Raw genomic sequence first — 26,559 nt, forward strand, 5'->3', positions numbered from 1 at the left:
TAAGATTAGTCAACTTTGTCCTGAAGATCTGTGTGTGTGCTACTTTTATACTTTTGGCTATTTCAGCAGTTGGACATGAAATCTTTGGATTAGCACTACAAAACAAGATATGATAGAAGGGTGCAAGACGTATTGACTTATATACACACCTGTTTCTGACATATGACAGACTGTAATTATATACTATCCTATATTCAATGCAACTAAGGCTTGGGGGGGAGTTAATTGTTTTTTCACTAAAGGTGGAGTCTGCATTTTTTGTTAGCAGTGTAACTAAAGTGAACATGGATTTAAGTTCGAATCATATTTTAAATTTGATTGATCAAATATATTTATCCCCATCAAAACGCTCAGCACACAAACAAAACAGTTTTTTGCAATTGCTTTATCAAATGTGAATAATTGGGTGTAATACAAGTATTTGACCAGCAGAGGGCAGCGATGTGTCACGTCCAGTCTGCGGTAACCGGAAGAAGAAGAAGAAGAAGAAGAAGAAGAAGAAGAAGACGTCAGACTGTTACGTAATCACGCCGCGACCGCTGCTGTAACACACGAGGATGGTTTACTCTACGTTAAAATAGAGTATTTCAGTGATTCTTTGGTTAAATAAAGTACTCAGAGTTAGTTATCTAGCCGGAGATAGGGAGGTGAATCAGACATGGCGGACTTCTCGTCACTGGGTCTGTCAGACTGGCTGGTTAAACAGTGTAAACAGCTCGGCATCGACAAACCCACTCCAGTCCAGGAAAACTGCATGCCAGCTATTCTGCGAGGTAAGACAGCCTGTGTTAAAGCTTCGGGTTAAAAACATATCAGCAGGGTGTCTGCCTGTAACTTAAATATCTTCCTGTTTACTTTTGTCCGGCTGAATCAGTTGTCCCGAGAAGTAATGCAGATCTCCACTGAAAAATCTATGAATTTACTCGTCGGTGCTTCTCAGCAAAGGAAATCAGCTGGAATGAGATAAATACTTTAAATCAGCCAACGTAGTTGGTTTCTGCATGTGTATTAAATGAGCCGATGATCTTTTGGTCTCATTTAAAGTATTAACTTGAGACATTACCCAGAGATCAACAGGGATTCAGAGGTGTGGGAGCAAGCTGTTTCCTCTCCTTCAGAATAAACATTGGTGGCTGTAAACTACAAAATGTCAGAGTTAATCCCATGTGACTGCAGCCGATTAGTCAGAAACATCGTTTTAGAGCAGAAAAGGTTTAAAGTATTGATCTTAAGGCGATATGAGTTTATAGATAAGCAAAGATACAATAGATTACTATTTTTTTTCGTTAGGTTTGGCATGAGCCATGGCTGAGAGAAGTATTGGGTATAAATCTTTGCTCAAATAAGTCAAAGTAATTAAGTAATGTGTGTTTTTCTACACAGGTCAGGACTGTATGGGCTGTGCTAAGACTGGAAGTGGGAAGACGGCAGCGTTTGTGCTCCCAGTGCTGCAGAAACTGTCAGAAGACCCTTATGGCATCTTCTGCTTGGTGCTCAGTCCTACCAGGTCAGTGCTGTACAGAGTCAGAGAGCAAGCTGGAAGACTCATTTACGGGTGAAAAAACCCTTTAATATAGAATCCTGCTGCTTCCACATTTATATGCAGGAGTACACATGATATCACTGAAAACGTAAAAAACCTACAAAGAAATCATTGTTGACATTCCTGTTTTTTCTCACAGAATTCCATCAGGACAGTGTGAGAGTTTCAGTTAAATCAAATCAATAAGGACAGTAAAAAACAACCACGCCTTGTGTTTTAGGTTGCTATGGCAACACACGCACACACATGCACATTGCCCAGCTCCACAAAATTCCAACCAGAACCTCAGTACCAACTCCAGGACTAAACAGTTTACAGCTCAGTATGTTTTGTATTTATCCCTTTTCACTTGAAAAAAAACTCCAACACAGCCTGACTCATTTCATCTCATGAGGACAACAGAATACAAAACTTTTGTCTGTCTCTATCAGATCTATAATGCATTTGTTCTTGAATAGCATCCCATCCCACCTTTCCAACTGATGATGTTTTGATGTCATGCAGGGAGCTGGCCTATCAGATTGCAGAGCAGTTTCGAGTTCTGGGGAAGCCTCTGGGTCTGAGAGACTGCATCATCGTTGGTGGAATGGGTAAATAATGTCTCATTTTATGTCAGACTGCAGTCAGCTTTCATTTCTGTTTATTCTGCAGCAAGTACAGACTTAAACCTCAGCAGGCGTCGCTCAGGTTACAGTCATATATTGTATTTATTGTTTTTATGTGAATAAGCACACATAGCCACATCTCTCTGTGTGCATTATGAGAGTCTGCTCAAGGTTTAATTCGCTGCTGTACCGCTGCTGCAGAAATGCATGAAACACATTTGCCAGTTACTGTAAAATCCTTTCTGAGCCTCTCCTCTGTGCTACATCTGTCTCTGCTGTGTTGCTGACAGACATGGTGAGCCAGGCCCTGGAGCTCTCCAACCAGCCACATGTGGTCGTCGCGACGCCGGGCCGGCTGGCCGATCACATCCGCAGCTCCGACACCTTCAGCATGAGCAAGATCCAGTTTCTGGTGAGTTCAGGAAGGACCACAAACTGAGAGTTGGACTAGGTTTCAATACCTCGTCTCTTCTGTAGGTCGAATATATTTTTGATCTGATTGGTTATGTTTGGATTAAGTTAAGACCGGGAAATAAAGACATTTTTGAATGGTTAACATATAAGTCCATATGTGCAACCTGATGCTTTTGTCTTCTTGTACACTTCGTAAAACAGTGTTAACATGCTGTAAAGAGCTTTTCTTATTACTGCACCTCATATACATCCTACATTGTTTACATGTATTAAAAACAGCTTGTTGTTGTTTTAGTTCTTAATGTTTGAATGCCAAAGAATAATTATGTCAAGTTTTGGGATTTGAATCAGCTTCATCATTTTAATTTTGTCTTTGTGTGTTCATCAGATTATGGACGAGGCGGACCGGCTGTTGGAGCAGGGCTGCACTGACTTCACCAAAGACCTGGAGACGATAATGGGGATTTTACCGGCTAAACGGCAGACGCTGCTGTTCAGCGCCACACTCACCGACACTCTGCAGGAGCTGAAGACCATCGCCATGAACAAACCTTTCTTCTGGGAGAGCAAGTCAGAGTGAGTAACCTGCTGCTGTTCAAAGGCTGTTTACAGGAGTATTGAGCAAATCCAGAAAGACAGTACAGGTGTAATTTTGATCAGTGTGTGATCGACATATTTGTTGGTATTATCGACCTACTTACTTAAAGGTGGAGGAGAGCACTCGGGGCCAGATTTACTAAAGCTTTTCTGCCTCATTTCTGATGCATTCTCTGTGAGAAGTCTTGCGTGTTATTTACAAAACACAGGAACACCGGTCTGGAAGATCAGTTTGCCTGTTATCTGATCCGAGGTGCAACTAATCGCTGAAGTGCATCTCTCGCACAAATGCCTTTGGCTGTAAGAGAGTCATGAAAAGATGGAAGCAGAAATGTAAAAACGTGGTTGAATGAGCCTTCTGCTGGATTGACTCAGGCGCCGACTGCTCGCAGGGTTCAGATATGTGCAGGAAGCAGACACAAACTTGTGCAGGTGTATTCAAAGAAGGTTGTGATGCTGAACAGGAAATGTAATACCAGTGATGGTAGACTTCAAGGTCATATTGATAACATTTTTATGTAAACAAATCAATTTTAAAAAAATATTTACATCTACAGAGCCAGTAGCAAGGTGCAGAATCAAAGTATCTAATTTTCATAAAAACATTATGATTGTAAATTAATAATTTTAAAATGATTGTTTTGTTTATCTCTGTGTGAGAATTCTGACAGTTGGTTCTTCTATGTGTGAGCCAATAGTATAACACTGTTGGTATCATGTTATCAATAGCACCTTGGAAAGTGGGTGTAAAATAAAACACTATCACTTCAGAGCAGAAGTTCTGCTTCTGTAGTGGATCTACTAAACTTTGATGTCCACTGAGTTGATCATTCCTTTGTTTTTATCTTTGTTTGCTTTTAGATTTTTTATGCCTCCTGTTAGAGGTTTTTTATATGGCTGTGATTATTTTTGTGAGTTTGTGTTTTGAAGCTATAATCTGGCCAGAAACTTCTCTGAACACAGCTGCAGCACACAGGCAGGTTGTTCTGTTTGATCATAACAGAAGCTGAAGTCATGTTTAAATCCTCCTTGCATCAACTTCTTGTGGATCTTGGCCCTGAATCCACACCAATTCCCATGGTAACTGTTTTTAGATGGTTTAGAAATTTTAGGTGGTTGTTAAAAGGTAATATAACAAGTTGTGTGTACTGCACCTACGTTAATTTACTCCCGCAGGAAAAAAGAGAGAGGGTAGAGTATAAAAAACTCATTAGTGCTGGTGTATCGGTTCTGCAAAAGAGTAATGAAACAATTAAAATATTCAGAATCGATACTTCAATCAGAGGTTTGTAGGCTTGGGCGATATCCAAGATTTTATAGCATGATCCCACCCAAATATTGTGATAGACAATATTATTGTTTTATAGCAAATGCGACATGTAGTCTCATTCAAATCCTTTGGTAATATTTCAGGTTTCATAGTGGGAGAAAATAAGAGACAAAACTGCAGAGAAAGCACTGTATGCACACCACTACATCAGGCCAGTTAACCTGTAGTGACTTCTGCCAGCCTGGTCTCATTACTACCTCGTAGAATATTGACATGCGTTGCCTCCGCTGCCACGACAGCTCGGTGTGCAGTTTCGTTTCAAAATAAAAGCCTGAAGATGCTGTAAAAGCTGTTCAATATTTGATATTTGGGAAAATATTGCACATGACTGCAAATATAGTGATATTTGATGTCTAACGTCAGGGCAAGCATAGTTTGTACAAAGTCTTAAAGGTTTGAAAAAGTTTATATTTTCAGGGTTAGGAATGCTAGAATTAAAAAATACTACTACTAAATCCCCTCCCCCCTGTCTTTGTCACCATACTTGCACGGCTCCTTTCTTTTTCTCAAGGCAGCTCTCTTTGCCTCTCTTCTTCAGGTATTTTTCATCACTTGGCCTGTTTGGTAGTATAAGCCATCACCGGGAGCGCTCGGATGTGAAGCTTCCCTTGATTAGTTTCTAAAAAGTTGCACAAACCCTGCATAGTGAACAGTGAAATATCAGATCATTGTTGTTGACAGGACACGAACGGTGGAGGAGCTGGACCAGAGATACATCCTCACTCCAGAGAAGGTGAAGGACGCCTACCTGGTCCACCTGATCCAGAAGTTTACCGACGAGCACGACGACTGGTCCATGATCATCTTCACCAACACGTGCAAGTAAGAAGCCCAGACGTCATGTCAAGACAGTACAACTTCAGTGTCAATAATTTAGAGAGGCTGGTGTTTATTCAACTCCATGATTTCTGAGGCTGTAGCTTTGATGGATTGAATTGCAATTTGTAGCATAAACTACTTTTGATACAAAGAGAATATATTTTTGTCTTCTGTTGTTAAATAGGTGAAGAGAAATGTATTTTATGTCTTTGAAACTAGAACACGAGTGTGATTATTCTTAATTCTTTCTCAGGAACTGCCAAATTCTTACCATGATGCTGAGGGAATTTAACTTTCCTACCATCTCCCTGCACTCCATGATGAAACAGGTGAAACTAACAAGGTTTATTTTGGGTCCATCACTGTAACATCGGCTGTGAGTACATCAGCATGTCAGTCAGGGAGGCCTGCTGAAGGACTTTTTCAGGGTTGTGAGGGAGCTGCCACCATGTCGGGGGAAGTCTGTTTTATTAGTCAGTTAATTTGCTTTGTGTGAGAGAAAGGTGGGAACATGCTGACGGTCCTCTTATCACCAGTCCTCAGAGCTCCTCGACGAGCTTGTGTCTGATGTGAAAATCATACTCGTCTCATTAACGGGACAAAGACAGACGCACACAGCGAGGCACAAAGCCGTTGTGATAAAACGGAACCGGTCAGTGTGAGGGATTAGAGCAGATTAAACCAGATGAGTGGGCCTGCTGAATGAACAACTGTTCTTTATCTTCTCCAGAAACAACGGTTTGCAAACCTCGCCAAGTTCAAGGCCAGCGTCTTCAAAATCCTGATTGCAACAGACGTGGCTGCCAGGTGAGACAACCTGCTGAGCCACTGCATGTCTCCAGGATGATGCTGGTCTTTCACACATTAAAACGTTTAAGTCTTTGAATGAAATCACCTGTCAATTCTACTTAAAGTTTCAGACTGAGTGGTTTAGGGGAACAGTTCACCCCAAATTCCTCATGTTGGAGACCTCTCAAATAAATGTTTTTCCTCTTACCTGTGGTGCCATTTACCCATCTGTTGTTTTCTGTGAGAGTTGCCGATTTTTGTAGATATCAGCCGCGGAGATGTCTCTCTTCTCCTGAATGTAATGGAACTAGATGACACTTGGTTTGTGGTGCAGAAAGCACCCAAAAATAAATTAAGTGAAAGACTCAACAGCAAAGTCTCTCCGGAAATCATGACCTGGTTACTCAAGATATCGAGAGGTGAGCTAACTAAGTCAGCTAATGTTACAGCTCAGCCGAGGTGGATGCCATTAATGTTAATACCTTCTGCACGGTGATAGGGTTGGAGAGTTTGGTTTGGACTAGTTTCTACATGAAACTGCTCCCACCAAGGTCTGTGTATCATCTTGAGTAACCAGGACATTACCATTAATTTTTATTTTTAAAAAATGTATTTTTTGCTCTGAGCACCACAAGGCGAGTGCTATCTAGTTCCATGCAGAGCATGCAGACATCTCTGGTGGATATCTTCAAAACAAAAGAGGAAAAACACGTATTTTTGATTTTGGGGTGAACTGTCACTTTAACACAGACAGCTGTAGACAGGCTGAGATCACCTTCTCTTGACATCCTTCCTGTTCTTTCACAGAGGTCTGGATATTCCAACTGTCCAGGTCGTCATCAACCACAACACCCCCGGCCTTCCTAAGATCTACATCCACAGAGTCGGACGAACAGCAAGAGCAGGTAACCTCTAAACAACTTGTTGGTATCAACAAAATCCACGTGTCCCCATCGATGACTGATGACATGTCTGAAGTAAAAAGCAGTTCATACATGAGTTTTTCTTCATCTGCAGGGAGGAATGGCGTGTCCATCACGCTGGTGACACAGTACGACATCCACCTGGTCCACTCCATCGAAAAACAGACTCGTGAGTTACTTAGTTATAAAGATGGAATTACAAGGTGGTACTTAGGAGAACGTGCAGCAACTTTTCCTTTGTGTGCATCCTCCACTAGAGCTCAACTAAAACTTAACAAATTAAAAAAATAACTTATTTTAAAAAATGAGCACCTTTGGCTCCATTAAACCAGATGAGTGGGGACTCATTTGTAATTTTAAATTTTGAGGAGTAAGAATTTCATTTTAACAGCACATGTTTAGGTTCCAAATATCTGTTATCCCTCTCCTTGATTACGAGTGATCAGTATCAGCCCTGAAAAACCCATGTCATTTTTTAACCATCTGTATTTGGCCTTTATTATAAAAGTGACAATGACAGGAAAGCCTCTAAGGTTGATAAGGTTGGATAAGGTTGGAAAACACAATTACAGGACCTTAGTCACCGACCTACCTGGAAAATTATCAGTTCATTGTCTGCAGCGTGTGAAGTCTGATTTAACTCCACAAACTGGTCTGTTGTGTTTCTATAGTGACGAAGCTGAAGGAATATCCTGTGCAGGAGAAAGAAGTCCTGAAGATCCTCACCCAGGTCAACGTGACCAGACGGGAGTGTGAAATAGTACGCATGCTTCTTTTCTCTATATTCAGTCTCGTTTCTGTTAAGTGCACAACAGTCAGCATTAATGAATCTCTCCAGTGTCTGGAGCTTTATTTTATGAAGGATTGGTTCCTTAAACTTGAAACCTGAAAAACATTTTAATGGCAACGTTGAATCCTTCAGTCTCAGCCGTTTGTATTTTTCAGACTGGAAACTATTTCACTTTGGCATTTTTTCATTAAAATGACTTCATATGTTTTGATGATAAACTTTTTTCTGCATTGTAGAGACTCGAGTCGACAGACTTTGATGAGAAAAAGGAGATCAACAAGAGGAAACAACTGATTCTGGAGGGGAAGGTACGTTTCTTTTCATTAACATCCGTAAATTTGATTTAAAAAGGTCCAGGGTGCCAGATTTAGGATGATCTATTGGCAGAAATGGAATATAATATTCAGAACTATGTCTTAGTGTATAATTGCATGAAACTATGGATTGTTGTTTCTACAAAAGCCCAGAGCAGACAAACTAAACAGAGCACTATAGAAGGCCTTTCACATTTTAAACTGCCATCGTCGGGGAGGGTGAGCCGAGGGGTGTTTAATTGCTTAGTCTTCAGTCCCTCCACTAGATGCCACTTAATCCTACACACTGGACCTTAAAGAATAAGCTCATCAAAAAATGAAAATTCAGTCATTATCTACTCACCCTCATTTGAATGGAAATTTATATTAGTTAGTGAACCAGCTACAATAATTTAAAAAAATGACCTGTTATTGATTTGTGATCAATCTGCTGTTCCAGGATCCAGACCTGGAGGCTAAGAGGAAGGCCGAGCTGGAGAAGATCAGGAGCCAGAAGAAGAAGTTCAAGCAGAAAATCCAGGAGAGCATTCAGAGACAGAAACATGGACAGCTGAAAAAGAAACTGATGAAGAGGAAACAGATGAAGAAGAAAAAGGCAGCACAGGCTACAGCATGAAAACTGCTGTGAACCATGTATATACTAAACATTTTATTATGTATAATATCTGTAAAATTTGAGAGCATCTGCAATAAATTTGTGCTGAATTTCATACCATATAAACAATTGCTCAAGTTGACAGCCTTTATTGATTCAGTTTAACAAGGAACCACCATGATGTGATGAAACTTCACTGCAAATAAGACTCATCGTTTCAAATAGGTATTTACATCACATTGAGCTCTCTAGTCCATTTATTCATTCTCTGCCTGTTGACATAGAGAATCAAAAGGTTTGGATGCAAATGTTTAACAACTAATCTACAACTGAATCACTTCTTCAATGATCACTGCACATGTTGCAATTCATTGTGGCTCAGAAGATGGAAAAACACCAAAGCAATACGATAATATTACGGCAGCAGGTTCTTAAAGCTATAACATGTTAGGATCTCAGTGGAACGGGTTGATATGTGAAACTAATTCATCGCACAAATGGAAGATTCACACAATGTCAACAAAACAGAACAACTTCTAAGTCAAACATGGCAACGTCTACTCGCAACATGATTGTCACATGACTGCTGAAATGAGAAGCAGGTGAGAAACAACAGTGAAGTACATTCTTACTGTGTTCAGAAAGCGTCTTTCCTGGAAGAGTTAAAAAACTACAATCCCTCGGACAGTTTGAGGAGAAGATACAAAACTAATGAAGAAAGGAAACGGCATCCGCCTCGTTCCTGCCAGCAAGTTGCTACAAAAACAGATTTTAGTAAAACTACACAAAATGGCTAAATAACACCCAACTCAAGAAAACATGACAGACAAAGAAGCAAATCATCTGACAAAAGCAAAGTTTGGATCAACTCAAGGTTCAGGTTCATACAGTTCTCCAGGAAGAGGGTTCAGGATCCACATAAATCTCAAGAGGAACTCTACAAGGAATACATAATGCAGGCAAAACAGCTTTGCACAAATCAAAAGTCCACAGAAGGAAAAAGAAATTCTACCAGCTTTCGTTTGTTTGACTCCACAGAGAAGGAAGGTGGCTTTTTTCATCCGCCTGTCCTTTGAGAAACAACCCAGCTGCTCAACTCACTGACCTCATCATCACCTGGCCTGACTTTATTAAAAAAATAAAATACAACAAGTCCTTTTTCTGTGGGTTTCCAGCCCAGCCCTCTGCTGTCTGAAAGGTTGTCTTTGTATGCTGGTAGTTTGATTTGAACTACATTCATGCTTGTGCTGCAGCTGTTTATCTGAAGGTGATTGGTTATAGGCACTGATTCACGTTTGTCATTCACTTTTCATGTTTCTCTTTGCCATTATCTAATCAGTACTGATGGCAGATCCACTGTGTGTAAGTCCAGTTTGGAAAAGTGTAAAAAATCATTTAATGCACAGGAGCTAAAGACCCTTCAAGTTGATGGTGATTTTTAAATTATAGAGTTTAACTGAGATTTTAAACATGTTTCCATGGTGAAAATCTTTGTTTTCTAAACATCTAATTATCTTCAGATTTGTGTGGCTGGGCAATATGGCCATCAGCCTGGCTATATTAATTGTCATGTGAACATTATTCACAAAATCAAAATGCTGTGAAACGACTGGGTTTACAAATACATCTAATGTGTGGTCGCCTAACGCCACACGTCCCTCTAAATTTTGAACCCTGTCAATGACCTGAACTCGTTTTCCAGATGTGGAAACTCTCATATCCTTCTCTCCCTCAGCCACCTTCCTTTTCTACTCCTTACCTGTGGTGGATTGATTGCCACGATCGCCTGTAAGCCTCGACCAATATCATCCTTCTTTCTCCCTCTTGTTTGGTTTCTTTCACCTCGAGCAGGGATTTGTGTGATGAGCGTGGACATTCCACAATCCCCTGAGGATTCAATCGATGCAAAGCGTTCAAGCGTTTGCCAATCTAAGCGTACACAGAGTGTTTTAAAAGACATCTGGTCATGAAGCACTGTGGGACATCAACAACCCCTGCTTTCAAAAGATTAAATTAAAGAAAAGCCGTCGCTGAAACTTCAAATGACACTGAGTCGAATATTCAATGCTGGTCATGTTTGATAGTTTCGATGACTTTTTTTGCAATTTTGTGCTCTGTGATAAGAAAGGTACTTCAGAGAAGAAAAAACTGTCCCATGATGGACGCGATATCGGTAGGATTCGCGCGTCATGCCTTGAAAAAACAGTCTGAAATCCCTGTGCCACTCCACCACTGACGTGTGGTCGAAACCACCCAAGTAAAGACCTCGTGAGTGAGCCAGTGGTTCTCAAGGCAAGTGAAAGGTATTTCAATTCAAGGCTCTTTAATCTCAAGCACAGAAACAGTGTTTTTATTTCCTCTCCGAGAGGGTGTGTCGACTGCCGCTTCCTTCAGAGGCTGCTGAGGTTTTTGGGCCCAGTAGAAGATTGTTGGTGCTGCTCTCCTCCCATGATACACCAAATTTAAAAGGATACAGGTTGAGCAACCAACCGACTTTTATCGTGGGGATTTTGTGTTGCCTGTTCAATGACTGTAATCATGCCCCCTGCAAGTTTGGAGAACAAGTTCTTCAAATTCAGCTGGGAAGCCTCGTTCTCCATCTGAAGATGAAACAGCTTTCCTTCCTTTCCTGGAGGCTGTGGGATGAAGGGGTTGGCTGGATGGTTTAGTTGGGAGTTGAGCCTGGATTCCCATGAGACCGTTGTGATCTCCCGTTTCCCTCAGCAGCTTGACCACACGCTGCCATTTTCTCGACTTCCCTCCTTTGCACGGACATTGGTCCCTGCCTCTCGCTTGTTCACTCGGCCTCCCTTGCCATCTCCCTGCCCGTCTGTTCGTGCTCTCTCCTTCTTCTTCTACCCTCTTATTTCTCTCGCTGGTCATTGGTTTGGTTTCGCTATCCCGTCGCTTTCACTCGGTGGTGCTTCGGTTGTAGCAGAGGAAAACAGGTATCCATTTTATGTTTTTATTATTTCCCAGATTAAAAAGCTGATGAGCTAAGCTCAGCTCAAGCCTAGCTCCCTTCTTCAAGTGACCTGCAAGACACAAAACAGGTTTATAACCTTTTGTCCACAACATGAAGAAGATAAGAGAGGTGAGCAATACTGAACATGTCGACTCAGATTTCTCAAACTAAATAGCTTTAATAAAAATTACCCTGCTAAATTTTTGGATTCACTTGAAGACAGTGGCACAAACTCAGTCACATTAATCAAAAACAGAGGATTTTACATTATTTGAAGCCAAACAAAGACCTCATAAAGTGCACATATGATACATCACAAAACAGTGACAGTAAAAGCCAAATTATCATTTCTATAGATCTGAGGAAGCAAGAAAACTCTGAAAAGGTTGACGTATCCCAGCTTTTTATGAGGTTAGGTCTGTATAATAAACAAATAAATACATAAATAATACATAAATGAAATTCTTATTTGAATATAAGTTGAGCCAGTGTCAACACGACAACTGCATGACTTCCCAGATCTTAAAATGTGCAACAACAAACACTTTGTTTAATTTACTTACACTCTAGTACTGTGACAGTCCAGTTACCCCACCATGCTGGTATGCACGTTCACCCTGGTAAGTCGAGTCCTGGGACAGAGCCACATCGATTTGGGACTTGAACTCATCGCCCAGGTAGCTGTCCTGGAGAACAAGAGGACAGAAACATTGTTACAAACACATTTTCGGCCTTTATCAATGAGCTATTTTCCAGAACCTATCATATTATCCCTACCTTGTTTTTTACTGGATTTGCTCAATTCAAATTCTGAACAATTTGACCTGTAAAATTAGCCTATGTCACTCAATATCAAATCAAATTAAATACAACATACTCCTCCTAAAGAGTATTGAATGTAACTGTTTTTGTGTCAATATTAAGTAACTAAGGAACTAAGAAATATTGTGTGCTTTTTAAAAAAAAGAAAAGTATGAATTTCAAGTTGGACTAAATAAAGAAGATCTATAAAAGTTCATTAAAACAACAACAACACTATAATGAAAATATCTTAAATTATTGCTAAGTCTTCTTACACTGAGTGACAGTGATGTGTTACCTGGGATAGCTCCGGCTGGGAGAGGCCAGGCTGGCTCATCTGAGAGGGCTGGCTCATGGAGATGTAGCCTTGGGTCAGTGGCCCCTGGGAGAAGGACTGGGAGGCCCCATCCTGACTGGCCTGGCTGTTTGGTCCGTTACCCTGACTGGCACCCTGGTTTCCCGAGCCGCGGACTCTCTGCCGCCCACCGCGGCCGGGCTTACCCTTCATGGCTCCACGACCTTGATGAAAAAGGAGAAGAAGAAAAATAAAAGAAGAAAGTTAAAAGCAGGTAATGCTACATGAAGGAGTAACGTTAGTACAGAAATGTTAGGATCACCTTTTCCCTCCGACTAACTTTGCTCATTTTCAGTTTATACTGTATAATACTCTCATGGACTATCTCAGTGCTGTACTGTACCTGCAGCAGGGCCGTTGGTCTGACCCAGGTAACTGGGCGGAGGCATTGGAGGCATCACCAGGTTGAAAGGTATAGGAATATTCATAGCGGCCATGTGTGCAGGGCCGGCCCCAATCATCCCGATCTGGTCGTGAGTTTGAAAGTACATGTTGGACGGACGTCCTGCTGAAACACCATGCAAGTTTTTTTTATCAAGAAAACAAGACCAGGCAAGTCTAGTTTTGTTGAAATGTTATGCAGTCTGTAAAAAACAAGTCTGCCATTTGTTTAATGTTTTGAGTCAAATCAGAAGACATTAAGTATATTTTCAATAAATACCAGCATTGCTGCGGTCGTAGGCGGAGCCAGGGATGAGGGCCTCACGGGCATCGTACATCGCAGTGCTCATAAAACGTCCCCCCTGGAAAACACCAGAAAATCAACTATTCGAACAGCTACATACTTTACCTGTTAAGGGCTGCAACTAATAATTGTCTTCACTAATGATTAATCTGCCCATTATGTTGTACAACAAATTGTTGGGTCTAAAAAATGTCCATTACAATTTCCCTGAGCCCAAATAAATGTCTTTAAATTGCTCATTTTGTCTGTCAGTCTCAAACAGATATTCAATTTTCTATCATACAGGACTAAGAAAACCAGCAATTTTTTTTGCCACTTTTGCTGAAAAACAACCTAAATTATTAAATCAATTAACAAAATGGCTGCCGATTACTTCAGCTGACAGTAGACTAAGCAATTATTCTACTAATTGTTGACCTCTGCACAGATTCAAGACTTCATCTTCAGTATGTGTTAACAGTTGCATCTAGCAGAAGTCTAATAAATGCACAACTGACTCTAAACGAATACTGTGGCTAAATAAGGGAGAAGGAAATCAGCATTAGCATCAGTTTGTCATGAAGTTTGAGTATGACAGGTTGAACTCACAGGGTTGATGGTGTTGACCAGTTTGCGGGGCTTGCTGAACTGCATCAGGCTCTCTCTCAGGTTGTTGAGGGGTCCCTCCACCAGGACTTTCTGCTCCTTGTAGTTGTTCAGCAGGTTGTTCCACAGCGGCTGCTTGGACAGGGCTTTAGGGTTCCCCACGATGATCACACCGTACCTTCATTCACAACACACACACACACAACTACTGCTCAGGAATGGGCTAGACATATTGTAATTAAATCATCAAGTGTTGAATTTTCTGTGACGTATCCCTCAAATGATTCTGTACAAGTTCTATAGTGTAGTGGAGTTTTTAATCGAATGGTCATCCTCGGAGTACACATTGCAAGAAGTCACCATGAAAAATAAAAAACAGTCTAGTCGTCAACAGTATCGATTTGCAGTTCTGAGGTTTTTACTTGGCTCTGGTCAGCGCCACGTTGAGACGTCGTGGGTCATTTAGGAAGCCGATGCCCTGGTGCTCATTGGCACGAACACAAGACAGGATGATGAAGTCCTTCTCTCTGCCCTGGAAGGCGTCCACGCTGGCAATTTCCACTTGCTTTAATGGAGCAGGACAAGAGGAGGATGAAGGGGAGAAAAGATTGTAAAAATGGAGGAGGAGAATTTTTGCAACAGCACAGAGCAACTTCATTAATGATAACTGAATCAATGCGATGGTGTTTTAGCACAGTTAACACCATTTTAAAACAACTTCAGTTTAAAAACATTAATTTGAGAGTAATATAAAAATAAAAGTTAATCTTCATCTCTAAATACATCTGTGAGTTACCTGATAAAGTTTGGTGTGCAGGGAGCCACTGAACTGCATGTACTGGACCAGGTAGGAGCGCTGACCCTCGTATGGGGTGATGATGCCGATCTGGTCGGGTTTGGCTCCGGCCTTCAGCAGTCTGGTGGTGATCTTCTCTACATTGGCAGCCTCAGTCCTTGAAAACATCAGCATCAGTTAAATATTATTCTGCTCAATACTGGAAAAGTACATTCAAAGTTAATGGGAGTGGACTTGAAAATGCAAATCATGTCTATGGTGACTTAAAGGATAAGTACCGTTTTTTACAACCTGGACCTTATTTCTGGCAAAAGATATGGTCATTTACTCACCCAGATAACTTTGGTGTCATTCGGCGTCGTTCGGACGAAATTAGATCCAGTGTAGCGGCGATATATCCATATAATGGGAGTAACGGGGCATCGACACACAGCCTCTATATAACACATTATCTGCCACGAAACTAGTTCATTTCATCAATATTTTGTTACGATATGCTAGCGCTATTAGCCTCTGAGTCCGGGCTCGTCTATTGTCAACATCCGGGGTCTGTAGGCTGATCTACTACCTCTGACCTGGAAGATGTCGTCTCTGAGCTGCGCGCGCACCCGCGACAGCGCGCCTTGTTTACCTGTAGCTGCTGCTGCTAGTTTGACCCCGGATGTTGATAACGGACGAGCCCGGACTCAGAGGCTAATAGCGCTAGCATGTCATAACAAAATATTGATGAAATTAACTAGTTTCGTGGCAGATAATGCGTTATATAGAGGCTGTGTCGATGCCCCGTTACTCCCATTATATGGATATATCGCCGCTACACTGGATCTAATTTCGTCCGAACGACGCCGAATGACACCAAAGTTATCTGGGTGAGTAAATGACCATATCTTTTGCCAGAAATAAGGTCCAGGTTGTAAAAAACGGTACTTATCCTTTAAATAAGGGTCAGGATTAGTTTACTTGCAAAAGCTGCAAATGTTACTGCACCATGAAAGTTAAAGACTATACCGCAGAGGTAAAAAATAATAATAAAGCAACACAATTACATTAGTGCAATCTTCTCTTCTCTGGTAGTCTAGCCACTCCTTTTTTTTTTAGAAATTGTGATTCCGATTTAAAGAAAATCCAGTTTCAGTGTACTGTGGAGGTGAGCCTGACATTCCTGATGATCATTATGGACTAAGGGAGGGCTTTCTCCACTATAATACCTCCCAACTTTTCCAGCCTGCCATAGTAGTGTTGAGGTGAAGACTGTTGGAGAGCACCCCCTAGTGTGAGCTACAGCCAGCCTTTTCCCAACCACTATATTCAATCCCCTTGTTATATTATAAATAATTCAGAGCTTTGAAGTCAATTACTAAAAGTAAACCAAGAAAATGTCTGATGTTACCTGTTAAGATACGAGGTTCCAGAGCTGGCAATCTCCTCCTGACCCTGAGTCACGTAGAAAAACATGGGCTTGTCTGGCTGCGGCCACTGGAAGTCAAATCCTTTCTTGATGCGGTCAGCTGGGGAGAAGAAGACGTCATTTTATTTTCTAGTCTTTGTAGATCTTTCTACCTGCTACCTGTACCACAGTGGAAATTAATTTATCCCTTCATCAAACCAGATAGTGAACAGCTGAATCTTAACAAACCTGCAGTGACGCCATTCTGCAGGGAGCCCTCATAGAAGATGTTGGAGGGGAAGGCACTGAGAGCCGGGTGCATGCGGTACTGGACCTGCAGGCGGATTGGCCGGATCCCCAGAACCACCAAGCGTTCAAACAGGGACTGGGACAGACCTGCTTTGGCTGCCTTCTTACACATCACAACCGGACCCAACTGGCAGTGATCACCCACCAGAATGAGCTGGGAGGGGGAAGATGAGGCACGGAAGTGTGACAATTGGGTTAATTCAGCAGCATATGTAAGAGGTTTTTGTTCCAGGACAACATACATATAATTAATTTTGTTAGCCATGCAGTTATTTAGCTGTGTTTGTGTGTATGTGTACCTGCTTGGCTCCCAGCACCACAGGCACCATACACTCTGGTTCAGTGGCCTGGGTGCTCTCATCAATCAGGATGGAGCGGAACTGCATCTTGGCCAGACGGGGATCACCAGCTCCGACGCAGGTACAACAGATCACATCAGCGTTCTGGACAACAAAGAGGAAGATCATTTACAATCCTCAAACAGAAAGAGGGAACCAGGATACAGTGGTGAAACACGATGGGAACTTCTAATGAGTATATGATTACAAATAATCATCCTGTTTGGTGATTGCAACTGCAGGTCTGGACCATTTTCTACAAAGTAGTGAACACAGATGTGAACAAGACCAAAAGAAAACCAAATCAACATGAGACAACATTAAGTTTTGCTTAAGTTTTGAGTTGGTCAGAGCCCTCACAGTAATTGAAACAGTCAGAATGAGTTTTAATCGCTTGTCTGAAACTACTTGTTTCACTAACAAGGCTTGAACAGCTTTGGCAGGCCTCTTTGAGAGCCGACATGCCAGCTGCAGCGACAGGAAATCATTTACCGTGAAATCTCCAGAGTATCAACCTTGAGCTATTTTTGTTTAACACTTTGAAGCTCCTCCTCACCATGAGCAGCTCCCTCTCAGCAGTGCGTTTCAAAGCCCTGTAGCGTTTCTCATCAGCAGACGACAGCTCTCCAGTCTCATCCTTCAGCTGCTGTAGTTTCTGGAGCTCTGGCATGCTACAGAGACAAAGACACATCAGGGTAACGACAGAGCACACGTACTTGAGTTATACACTACATAAAGTTAATCTGCGATGTGGGGCAAAGCATTTTTTTAGACCAGAAAACCCGTATGGAACTACAGCTGCTTTAATTTGAGGATGTTGGGGGATGTAAACAGGAAGGTAAATGTTGCCATGGATGCAGTTAATGAGCTCCAGGCTAAAACTGTAAATCTTTGGCCTATATTTGTTAACATTTTGGCAAACTTTTTTAAAGAAAATTAAGCACAATCATCTCTTGGTAGTTCCTGAGTTCAGCGTACCCATGGACCTATAAACTACTATTGCTGGATAACTTCAATACAGAACAAAATGTAAAGTTCTGGAGTCTGCAGAGTCATAATAACGTCTTTTTAATGATTTCTAAGCAGATTTATGGACTTTTATTTGCCATGGACATCAGATGATATTATTCTCAGGAAGTGTAAATCACATTGAATCAAAACATGTGTTTTATGTCTGTGTGTTCACACTCAACAGAGTTATGACTCAGTTATGACAGAGAGAGCACAAATGTTGATTGTGGCAATTGGGAGGCAAAGGATTTTAGTACCTTAAAAACAACTTCCTGTTGCTTTTAGAAGTAAATATGTGTACCTGTCCCTTTAACCTCACAGTGATGATGCAGAAATACATGCATCATGTGGTGGCAACCTCTTTACATTAGGAAAACTTTGCTTTCGGCAGCAAGATGTCAGTTTGAGAGCCAAATAGAAAACAGGACTCAATATTTGTACCCAGTCGAGTAGGATTGCTGTCAATGACAACGGATCTTACAGTATTTGGTTCTCCTTGTTGGCTTAGACATTTGTTATGTCTGTCCCAAGATTTCATTCTCCTGTACTACAAAGTGGAAGGAATCCTGACAAGAGTGAGTTATTATTGAGAGAAATTTAAGAGAAACTGAAGAGGGAAAATACGAAGGAGTAAAAGATTATCAAGTAACAAAGTGCCATGCCACTGGTGCATGGCCAGTCGGTTATGAAGTGGGTGTTAGTACAAAGCAGCGATCAAGTATCAATAACTTTTGAGTCCAGAGTTAATTTCCCTATATGCCACTGACCTGTCCATGTTGCTGATCTGGTTATGCAGAGCCAGGAAGGACACTGGTGACTCAATGGCCTCCCGGCTCTTGGCACACAGCCTGACAACCTTCAGTCCGGTCTTGTCAATCTTTTCAGTCAACTGATCCACAGCAATGTTACTGGGAGCACACACCAGGACTGGTCTGCAAATGTACATACGAGTTGCAAGAGTTGTGACAGTTATGTAAAATACAGTTGCTGGATATATAAGATATATAAGAAATATAAGTTTTCACATTAAAGGTTTCTTCAAGTATGTAACTGTAAAACTCTGTCTTACCCGTTGCCTTGTCGGGACAGGTGGTAGACGATAGTGGCAGAAGTGACAGTCTTCCCAGTGCCGGGAGGACCCTGGATCAGGCTGAGAGGCCTCTGCAGCACCGTCTTTACAGCGTACACCTGCCAAGTGATGAAAAAAAAAAGGGATTTAGCTAAGCTGAATTGTTGCAAATACAGACATCAAATCCTTCTTAAAACCACTTGTGAATCCGAATCCCCACATTAAAACCAAAACAATATCTTGCTCACTCAAACAAAGGTTTGCCCTACTCAATGGAAGTCACATAGTTCCTTTGTTTTTCAAATCTATTCAAAGTACAGCTTTTGCACACCTGAGGATCGACAGGTGCGTAGGAGAAGACCAAGGGCCGACAAAATCAGGAAAAAAACGTCTGCACACTGTGCTATTAAAAAAACAGCTATTAAACATAGCTGAGCAACAATCATGTACTGATGTACATGATACAGTCATACCTTGCTTGACGTGACATTTGTGCATTGAAGGCAAAATGAACGACAGAATGAAAAAAGGAGTCACAGTGCAGTCTGACCTGTGAGTGATTAAGGTCAGGCAGGCCCTGGGCAGTGAAACGCTTTGGCAGCTGGCACTTGATGGTGACATCCTCTACCTCATGGCCCAGCAGTTTGTGGTAAATGTAACCAGACACAGAGGTCTCGTCCACTGCAAACGTCTTCAGGGCACTTTGCATCCTGCAGCAAAACATACACAAACGTAAGTCATTATCACTTATTTGCATCATCAGAAATCTTTATCATTGCCAAAAAGGATTTTTTTTCTCACCTCTAAACAATGCAAACTGAATTATGTGCATAGTGGACTAATATGGTGACTGAAGAGGAGTGATAATTTTTAAGTTTTAAGTTCACCCAAAAATAATAATTCAGTCATTTTCTAGTCACCCTCATGCCGCTGGAAGGTCGGGTGAAGTTTTGTAGTCCACAAAACATTTCTCAAGCTTCACAACTAAATATTGTTGCAGCATTCTCCTAAACAAATGAAGTGGATGGGGACTTGTTTTAAAACATTACATAACAACTAAATATCAACATAAAATGGCTCCATAAAGCTCCTTCCAGCATAGTTCAACTCAATGGAAGCTGCGAGATTCCAAATTGATTTTAAAGGCGTTATTTACGCCCCTTTTGAAGCAAAATCTTCACTGTAGCTGCTGAGCTAAAAACGTTAGCGCCTGGCCCGTCTGAGGCACACAAGCTTTAGCACACGTTGAGGCTGTAAATAACGTCTTCAAATGAATTTGAAATTTGATTGCGCTGAACAAGCTGTATGGTGCGATTTTATGTTTTAATCCGGTTGTCTTCAAGTCTCCATCTACTTCAGGTGTTTGAGAGAATGTTGCAACGTTGTTTTGCTGTCCGGCTCCAGAAATGTTTTGTGGACTATGAAACTTTCCATCAGCAAAGGGTCGAGTAAATGAGGACTGAATTTAATTTTTGGGTGAACTTTAATCCTTTAATGTTGCTATCACATTAGGAATTAAGGGGTATAAAATTTCTGCCTACCTGTCAAAGGAAGTGGATTTCCAGACAAAGTCCACCTGGAAGTTGTGGGGGATTTCCACAGGTGCTCCAACACTGCTCCGCAACTCAATGGCAATTTCATCCCCATAGTCTTTAAACACAGGCTGTTAAGGAAATCTTGCATTGTCCTTCAATTATTTCAGTCGGTTGGGGTGGGTGTAACTTTTAGTTACTAGTTTCACAGTTAGGACTCTACACCATCCAGGATTAATGACTGACTTTGAGACACTGTAATGCAAAAGATGATATATTTGCAACTGTAAACAGTGTAAAGGATACTGTCAGGAACTTTGATGACATGGCCGATGCCTTTCCACAACGGGGCGAGGTCTCCCTTGTACCGCAGGCAGATCTCGTCACCTTGCATCAGTCGCATATCTGGGATTGATATACATAAACAAGTTAGAAACTGCTCTATGCTTTAGGAAAAAAAAAAAAAAACATCAAATAAACTAAGGAGGATGGGCTATACTCATAAACCAAATGATACAGTACCGTGCACGCACAAAATGGCACAACACCCCACGACAAAAACAGAGGCAAAAACAAAACAAAGCACACATGCCACCAAAAGATGCAGGGTTTAGGGGGGCTGCGTGCAATTCTGACAACTGAAGGGAGATGGGGAGGGCTTCTATCTGCACCACAGAACCACTGGGAGGAAGTCAAGTTCAGAGTATTACCACCTGAATCCGTCTTGGGCAGTGTGAAATAGGCAATCCGCTTTTTATTCAGCCCCAGGTCCCACCTGACTGTTATATTGTCTTGGGTCTGCAAAAGGAAAATAAAAAATATATCAATATAAAATTAACCCATGATAAGAGGTCAAAGATACAAAAGGTCACATTATTCCTGCAAATCTACAAGATGTCATTTAAAAAGTCACAAAACAGCTTAAACAACAATGCCAAAAAACATCTCATTGTGGACCAGATCCCAGCTGCAGGAGAGGAAGAGAATCACGGTGCCCAGTGGGATCAAGCATGACAATAAAATCCTCAATGTACTTATGAGACTAAATACTGGATTACTGGGTTTCGGAAAGTTTTTATGTCACCTAAAAACTGCTTTACATATGAAGTACATTGGAAACTTCAAAAAGTGTCCTACTTAGAAGTGAAGTTCAGGTACCTGGGACTCCTTAAGCTTCTTGTCGTAGTCAGCCTCCAGTTTGACCAAAGGGCCAAAGATGTTTTGGTACTGGTAGGCGTCCTCATAGCGTAGCAACACATGCTGGGGCTCCTCATCCACTCCAGGCTTCTCCAGGTCTTCCAACGTGGCACTGGGGTTGTCCTGGGCGGAAACAAAGTCAAGGCAACAGTCAATACAAAATACATCACGTAAGCTATCACAAACTCTTATTCCAACCATAAAAAGTGCTGTATAGTGGCTCTTTTTCCTTCACTTGCTGCTTAAAGTTTAAAAACAGTGTATACAGTGTGTACCTTCCAGAGTTCCTCCAACTTGTTGATCTGCTGGGCGGTGATCTGACGGGCTCGTAGCTGCTCCTGCTCCGATGGGATCTTCACCAGCCAGGACAGAAAGCAGCGGTCCTGGATCAGTGGCTGCCACTGCGAGCTGTCCCAGTTGATGTCCTTTAGGCTGCTCTGACTGGCACAGGGCTGCCTGCATGATGATACAAGGTTCAGAGAGACAGAATTTAGCTTACATATGGATTTTTTTTTTTTGGGATGGTCTTCCCGCTTTAAGTTGATCTCTCACAGCATTTCTGCTGCATGTAAGCACAGAAAGGGTTATTGATTTTTTTGGATGGTCTTCCCGCTTTAAGTTGATCTCTCACAGCATTTCTACTGCATGTAAGCACAGAAAGGGTTAAATTAACTGCCATAGCAGGAAGCACTAGTTAGACATCTGTGGACATGAGCAGGGAGTTCCCCAAGCAGTTTTGGAACAGCACTGGCTTTAAGTTTAAATACAAATGTTTAAATTAGGTTATATTCATTTATTTGCCTTCATTAACATGTGTCTGTTTTGATTTGTCCATCCTTGATGAGGGAAATTATTGTTTTGTTGCTCAGCTAAGTTTCCTCCATCTGGCTGACTATTCAGTCATTTCAAGGAGACTGTATCAGTTTCACGAGCCTCAGGATGTAGGGCAACTCATCTGACGTAAAGCTGAAACCTGAACAACTGACAGGAAACTCTCACGTCAAACTTCCTGTTTCAAAGCAAAAATGTGGATATTTATTTCTCATTAACTCTCCAGAGTATGACTGAGCAGTCAACAGTCCTGTGCTGTCACTCTTGACAGAACATATTTGTAGCACCAGTCTACCTGTGTATCAGGTCACTGTCTCACCAGCACTTACCTGCAGAGAAGCACCACAACAGAATCGGCCTTGGCGGGGATGAAGCCCAGGAGGAAGACATTGCGACAGCCACAGTTGTAACACTCCAGCACCGTCTCACCAAGCGGCCCATCTTTATGCAGCGTCACCTCTTTGCATTTAGCTCTCACCAGGTGGTTCACAATGTGACTGAAAGCGGGAGAGTGGGAGTCAAACGATAGAGAAAATAATCAGAAACACTTTTATCGAAGCCACATTTATCCTGGTAGCATTACTGCAGAAATCTATTGATTGTTTGCATAACAACACATATTGACCCACAGTACAAAAACAAGAATCATAAATCAGGAAACCAGTATAGGACTGTACGTCAGCGAGCTAGACAGCTTTTCCAAGTCATTCATATGAGGTTTTTTATTGCAATCCGTGAAACAATCTTTTATCATCCCATCCCTCGACAGGACATAAACTTGGACCCACTGTTTCCGACTAACTCAACTTCAATTAACAGTTCTATAGAAACAACATCCTACAGAGCTCTCTTTACACACATTCAACATCATCTGTGTGGCAAAAGTCTGGCTGACTAAGATGTGGGTGACCTGAAAAAAACTGTATTTTGAAAATGTAATCGTCAGTCATTCCACATTTATTGCAGTGTTTGCTATTTTAATTACAATATAAAGTTGAAGTGGGATGTTAACAATGTTGTCTACCTGAGTAGATTCATGCTCTGATGCTTATATGGGAGGTAATAACATGAACATGAGTTAATTACACACCTGCCAGATGTGTTGCCACGTCCATTACAGAACCACTTCTTGCTGGTATTGCAGTACACCACACAAGCTGGATCGTGAATGCCACAGTAGCTGCAAAACAACAACGTATCAAAACACCATCTGAATTACTGCAATTTTTAGTCAGGGTTATATGTACATCAGATTTCCTTGAAAAAAAGGAAGAACGAATTACAGAGGAAGTACACACATGATATTAAGTGTCAGAGTGGTTAGCATATTGTTCTAACATGTAATGTTCATACATTCCATAAAAAGTGGACTGTTACACACTGTCAGCTGAATTTCGAAAAGTAAATTGTTTGTCAAAAACTTGACACTTTTCAAACAATATTTAAATTATTTCATGTTAAACAATTAACAGTTCAAATTAATATATGTTATCTTCATAAATTCTCTGTGCTGGGAAATTCTGACTCCCCTTTTACACACACTCTTAGATCCGTTTCGGAAATGTACCCAGCTTTAACAAGGCTGGGAGACAATCGTATTTTAAATCAAATATCACCAAGATGACACCGTCACCTTGCAAATTTCTTCTCTATCACTTCCAAAAGCAACCTTTTTTCTTGTGTGCCTAAATCTATATCTGTTAATTTAAATAGAATAGGTGTCAGCATTATACTTCCAATAATGTTTCATCAGTGATGTGCAAGTCTTGAATGAGTACTACTTGTACACTCTCATCACTGTACTTCTCAGAAGAGTTTTAACTATTAATGAGGCTAATGACTGACTTTTAGGGGCTTTATTGCCTGTAAGTGGTGTGTTACAGCAGGGACCACATAAAACTAAGTATAATTAATACAGCACTGTGTAATCGCCATGGAAATAAAGTATGAATGTACTGAAATCCGTCCCTCAGTGATCTACAGTAAACTGAAGTCCTGCCGTGTGGCTCCTGTCACTGTACCTGCATGCGTGCACAGGCAGGTCTTTGGTGTAGTATGTGTCCTCTTCATCCTCCTCAAAGTTGAGTTCAGCCAACAGCTGGCTGGCTTTGGCCACAGAGTCATCCACTCCACCGTTGTGAAGACCTTCATCAGGACCATTTACCTGCAGCACAGCACAAGTTTAACAAAACAAACTGAATGCTAAAGTTTAGCAGCTAGTGGCTAGGTGGACACAGCGCGGAAAAGCCAGATAATTATACGTTGACAGACTGTCAATTATCTTGAATCTCATCTTTGGTCATTAAAGTTGCACCTGTGAGTCTAGTTTTCTTCGAATAGTTCAAAACAAACGTGCTAAGATAGCTATTATCACTTTGGGAGTTTAGTTAATGGGCTTGCTAGCTAGCCGTAAGCTAACGGTAACAGCAAGCTACCGCGTAGCTGGGAAACGCAAGATCTACTAATAGCAGGCTAGCAAGTAGCGCTGGGTAAGCTAGCTAACTGCCGCTAACGTCTATAAACCGCGCTTTATTGCCCCTTCCTGTAAAACTGGGAGCTTCAGACCTGGTTGTCTAGCTGGCTCTGGGTCTGGCCTTGAGTTTGCGTCTGGCTGGGAAGGGTGAAATCGGTGAAGTCGTACTCGGAGCCCTGGGTGTCCGCTCCGAGCAGCTCCGCTTCCTCGGTGTCCAGGAAGGTGAGGGTCTGGGAGCTCGGCCCGTACGCCTCCACACTCATTTCGACTCTCAACTTTCGCTTTACTGAGCGGTTGCTGGTGTTCGTCTAAAGATGAACAAAATCCTCACGGTATTTTGATCGCTAACTGTTCTGGAGGCCGACACTAAGGGTCTGAATTAGAACCCAAACAAAAATGGAACCGATCAGAACCTCGAAAGCTCCAGCAGGTCCAACAGCGACGGTGACGAACTTCCATGCGCCGCTCAACGCGTGACGTCCACACTGTAGGCTGTAGAGCAGAGACAGGCCATCAATGGAAGGAGCTCTCACTCTGATCGTATTTCCGGGTATGAAAACAGAAGCGCGGACCTCTGCAGGGAAAAGAGGGAAATAACTACTGAACGCTGACAGACAACTGTTGCAGAAGATAGACTGTGTTTCTACAGCAGTCACTATGAAGTCTGAATTTTACAAAAGAAACAAACAAACAAAAAAACAGAAACAATATTGCTATGGCTAAACATACAGTAGGGTCCACACGTCTCAGAACACTGGTCAAAATACTTTTATGTTGCATTTTCATTGCACATGATAACATCTCCTGAAAAGTAGAATTTCTCAAATATGTCCAGGAATTTCAGAATATCTTAGGATGTGATTTGCCCCCTTTTGCTTTAATGACAGCATGCACTCGAGCTGGCATGGACTCCACAACACTCCACTGACTTATGTTATTCCAGCATCATTTTTAAGCCTCTTATGATGCTTTCTCATTCTTCAGGTGCCCCCAGTGACCACACCATCAGAAGACAATGTTGCAATATTTATAGGCTATATCCTGATACACAAATACATCTTAATATATTTTTTTTTAATCTCCTTGTCAGCACTTCATAAATGCTGGGACTGGGCAACAAAATCAAATATAATATTTTTTTCAAAATACTTCAATATTGCAACAATAATGTAGGGTTGAATATTGGTACTTTTAAATATATATTAAGGTGCATTATGTAGCTTTGGTGAAGACATTTTACTTACTTGATTGTTTTTTTTATGCCTAAACAAACTAAATAAACAAACTCTTCATTTTCATGACTGAATAAACAATCTGGCCTTAAAGGACAACACAATTTCATACTGTTTTACGTTGTTTATATGCGGCGGACCCTGCCACCTTTCTAGCTTCAAACAGTGTTCTGGACCTTTTTTTCCTCTGAGAACAGCTTGTTTATTCAGTTATGGGAAGAATAAATATTTCTGACTTTGTATTATTACCTAATTAATATTGTAAACATTACAA

At 41.4% G+C, this 26,559-nt stretch overlaps 2 protein-coding genes across 5 annotated transcripts; one reads left to right on the top strand and one right to left on the bottom strand.

Moving 5' to 3' along the window:
• The first annotated feature begins 520 nt into the window (after nucleotides 1-520).
• On the top strand, nucleotides 521-8,834 carry ddx49 (DEAD (Asp-Glu-Ala-Asp) box polypeptide 49). The gene is made up of 13 exons (XM_084354772.1): nucleotides 521-773; nucleotides 1,384-1,507; nucleotides 2,048-2,133; nucleotides 2,439-2,560; nucleotides 2,951-3,138; nucleotides 5,171-5,311; nucleotides 5,562-5,637; nucleotides 6,039-6,115; nucleotides 6,905-7,002; nucleotides 7,115-7,189; nucleotides 7,692-7,780; nucleotides 8,047-8,118; nucleotides 8,564-8,834. Exons 1-13 carry the CDS (start codon nucleotides 659-661, stop codon nucleotides 8,738-8,740), a joined length of 1,440 nt encoding a protein of 479 aa, XP_084210898.1. The 5' UTR covers nucleotides 521-658; the 3' UTR covers nucleotides 8,741-8,834.
• An 18-nt stretch (nucleotides 8,835-8,852) lies between these two features.
• Nucleotides 8,853-25,542, bottom strand: LOC311258475 (regulator of nonsense transcripts 1). 4 transcript variants are annotated; one of them, XM_084354771.1, is made up of 24 exons: nucleotides 25,146-25,542; nucleotides 24,602-24,744; nucleotides 23,671-23,760; nucleotides 22,910-23,077; nucleotides 22,025-22,205; nucleotides 21,711-21,872; nucleotides 21,266-21,350; nucleotides 20,859-20,957; nucleotides 20,562-20,670; nucleotides 19,571-19,730; nucleotides 19,021-19,139; nucleotides 18,719-18,883; nucleotides 17,497-17,611; nucleotides 16,902-17,045; nucleotides 16,543-16,756; nucleotides 16,297-16,414; nucleotides 14,907-15,063; nucleotides 14,533-14,675; nucleotides 14,114-14,288; nucleotides 13,502-13,583; nucleotides 13,184-13,345; nucleotides 12,784-13,004; nucleotides 12,248-12,370; nucleotides 8,853-11,754 (listed from the first exon to the last, which is right to left on the bottom strand). In XM_084354771.1, exons 1-23 carry the CDS (start codon nucleotides 25,314-25,316, stop codon nucleotides 12,251-12,253), a joined length of 3,303 nt encoding a protein of 1,100 aa, XP_084210897.1. In that variant the 5' UTR covers nucleotides 25,317-25,542; the 3' UTR covers nucleotides 8,853-11,754; nucleotides 12,248-12,250. The 4 variants fall into 4 exon arrangements, with proteins under 4 accessions (XP_084210897.1, XP_084210896.1, XP_084210895.1 ...); XM_084354770.1 differs by having other exon boundaries at nucleotides 13,184-13,348; XM_084354769.1 differs by having other exon boundaries at nucleotides 21,263-21,350.
• Between the last annotated feature and the right edge of the window lie 1,017 nt (nucleotides 25,543-26,559).

Source organism: Pagrus pagrus, assembly GCF_965226575.1.
Source record: "Pagrus pagrus genome assembly, chromosome: 6".
Lineage (NCBI taxonomy): Eukaryota > Metazoa > Chordata > Actinopteri > Spariformes > Sparidae > Pagrus > Pagrus pagrus.

Coding starts and splice junctions, on each gene's coding strand:
- LOC311258475 (XM_084354768.1), bottom strand. CDS start 25,316: ATGAGTGTGGAGGCGTACGGGCCGAGCTCCCAGACCCTCACCTTCCTG. Junction 20,958..21,262: donor GCCCAAGACGGATTCAGGTG/GTAATACTCTGA, acceptor TATCAATCCCAG/ATATGCGACTGATGCAAGGT. Junction 14,289..14,532: donor GTGGCGCTGACCAGAGCCAA/GTAAAAACCTCA, acceptor TTGTGAATGAAG/GTACGGTGTGATCATCGTGG.
- ddx49 (XM_084354772.1), top strand. CDS start 659: ATGGCGGACTTCTCGTCACTGGGTCTGTCAGACTGGCTGGTTAAACAG. Junction 774..1,383: donor CATGCCAGCTATTCTGCGAG/GTAAGACAGCCT, acceptor TTTTCTACACAG/GTCAGGACTGTATGGGCTGT. Junction 5,312..5,561: donor ATCTTCACCAACACGTGCAA/GTAAGAAGCCCA, acceptor ATTCTTTCTCAG/GAACTGCCAAATTCTTACCA.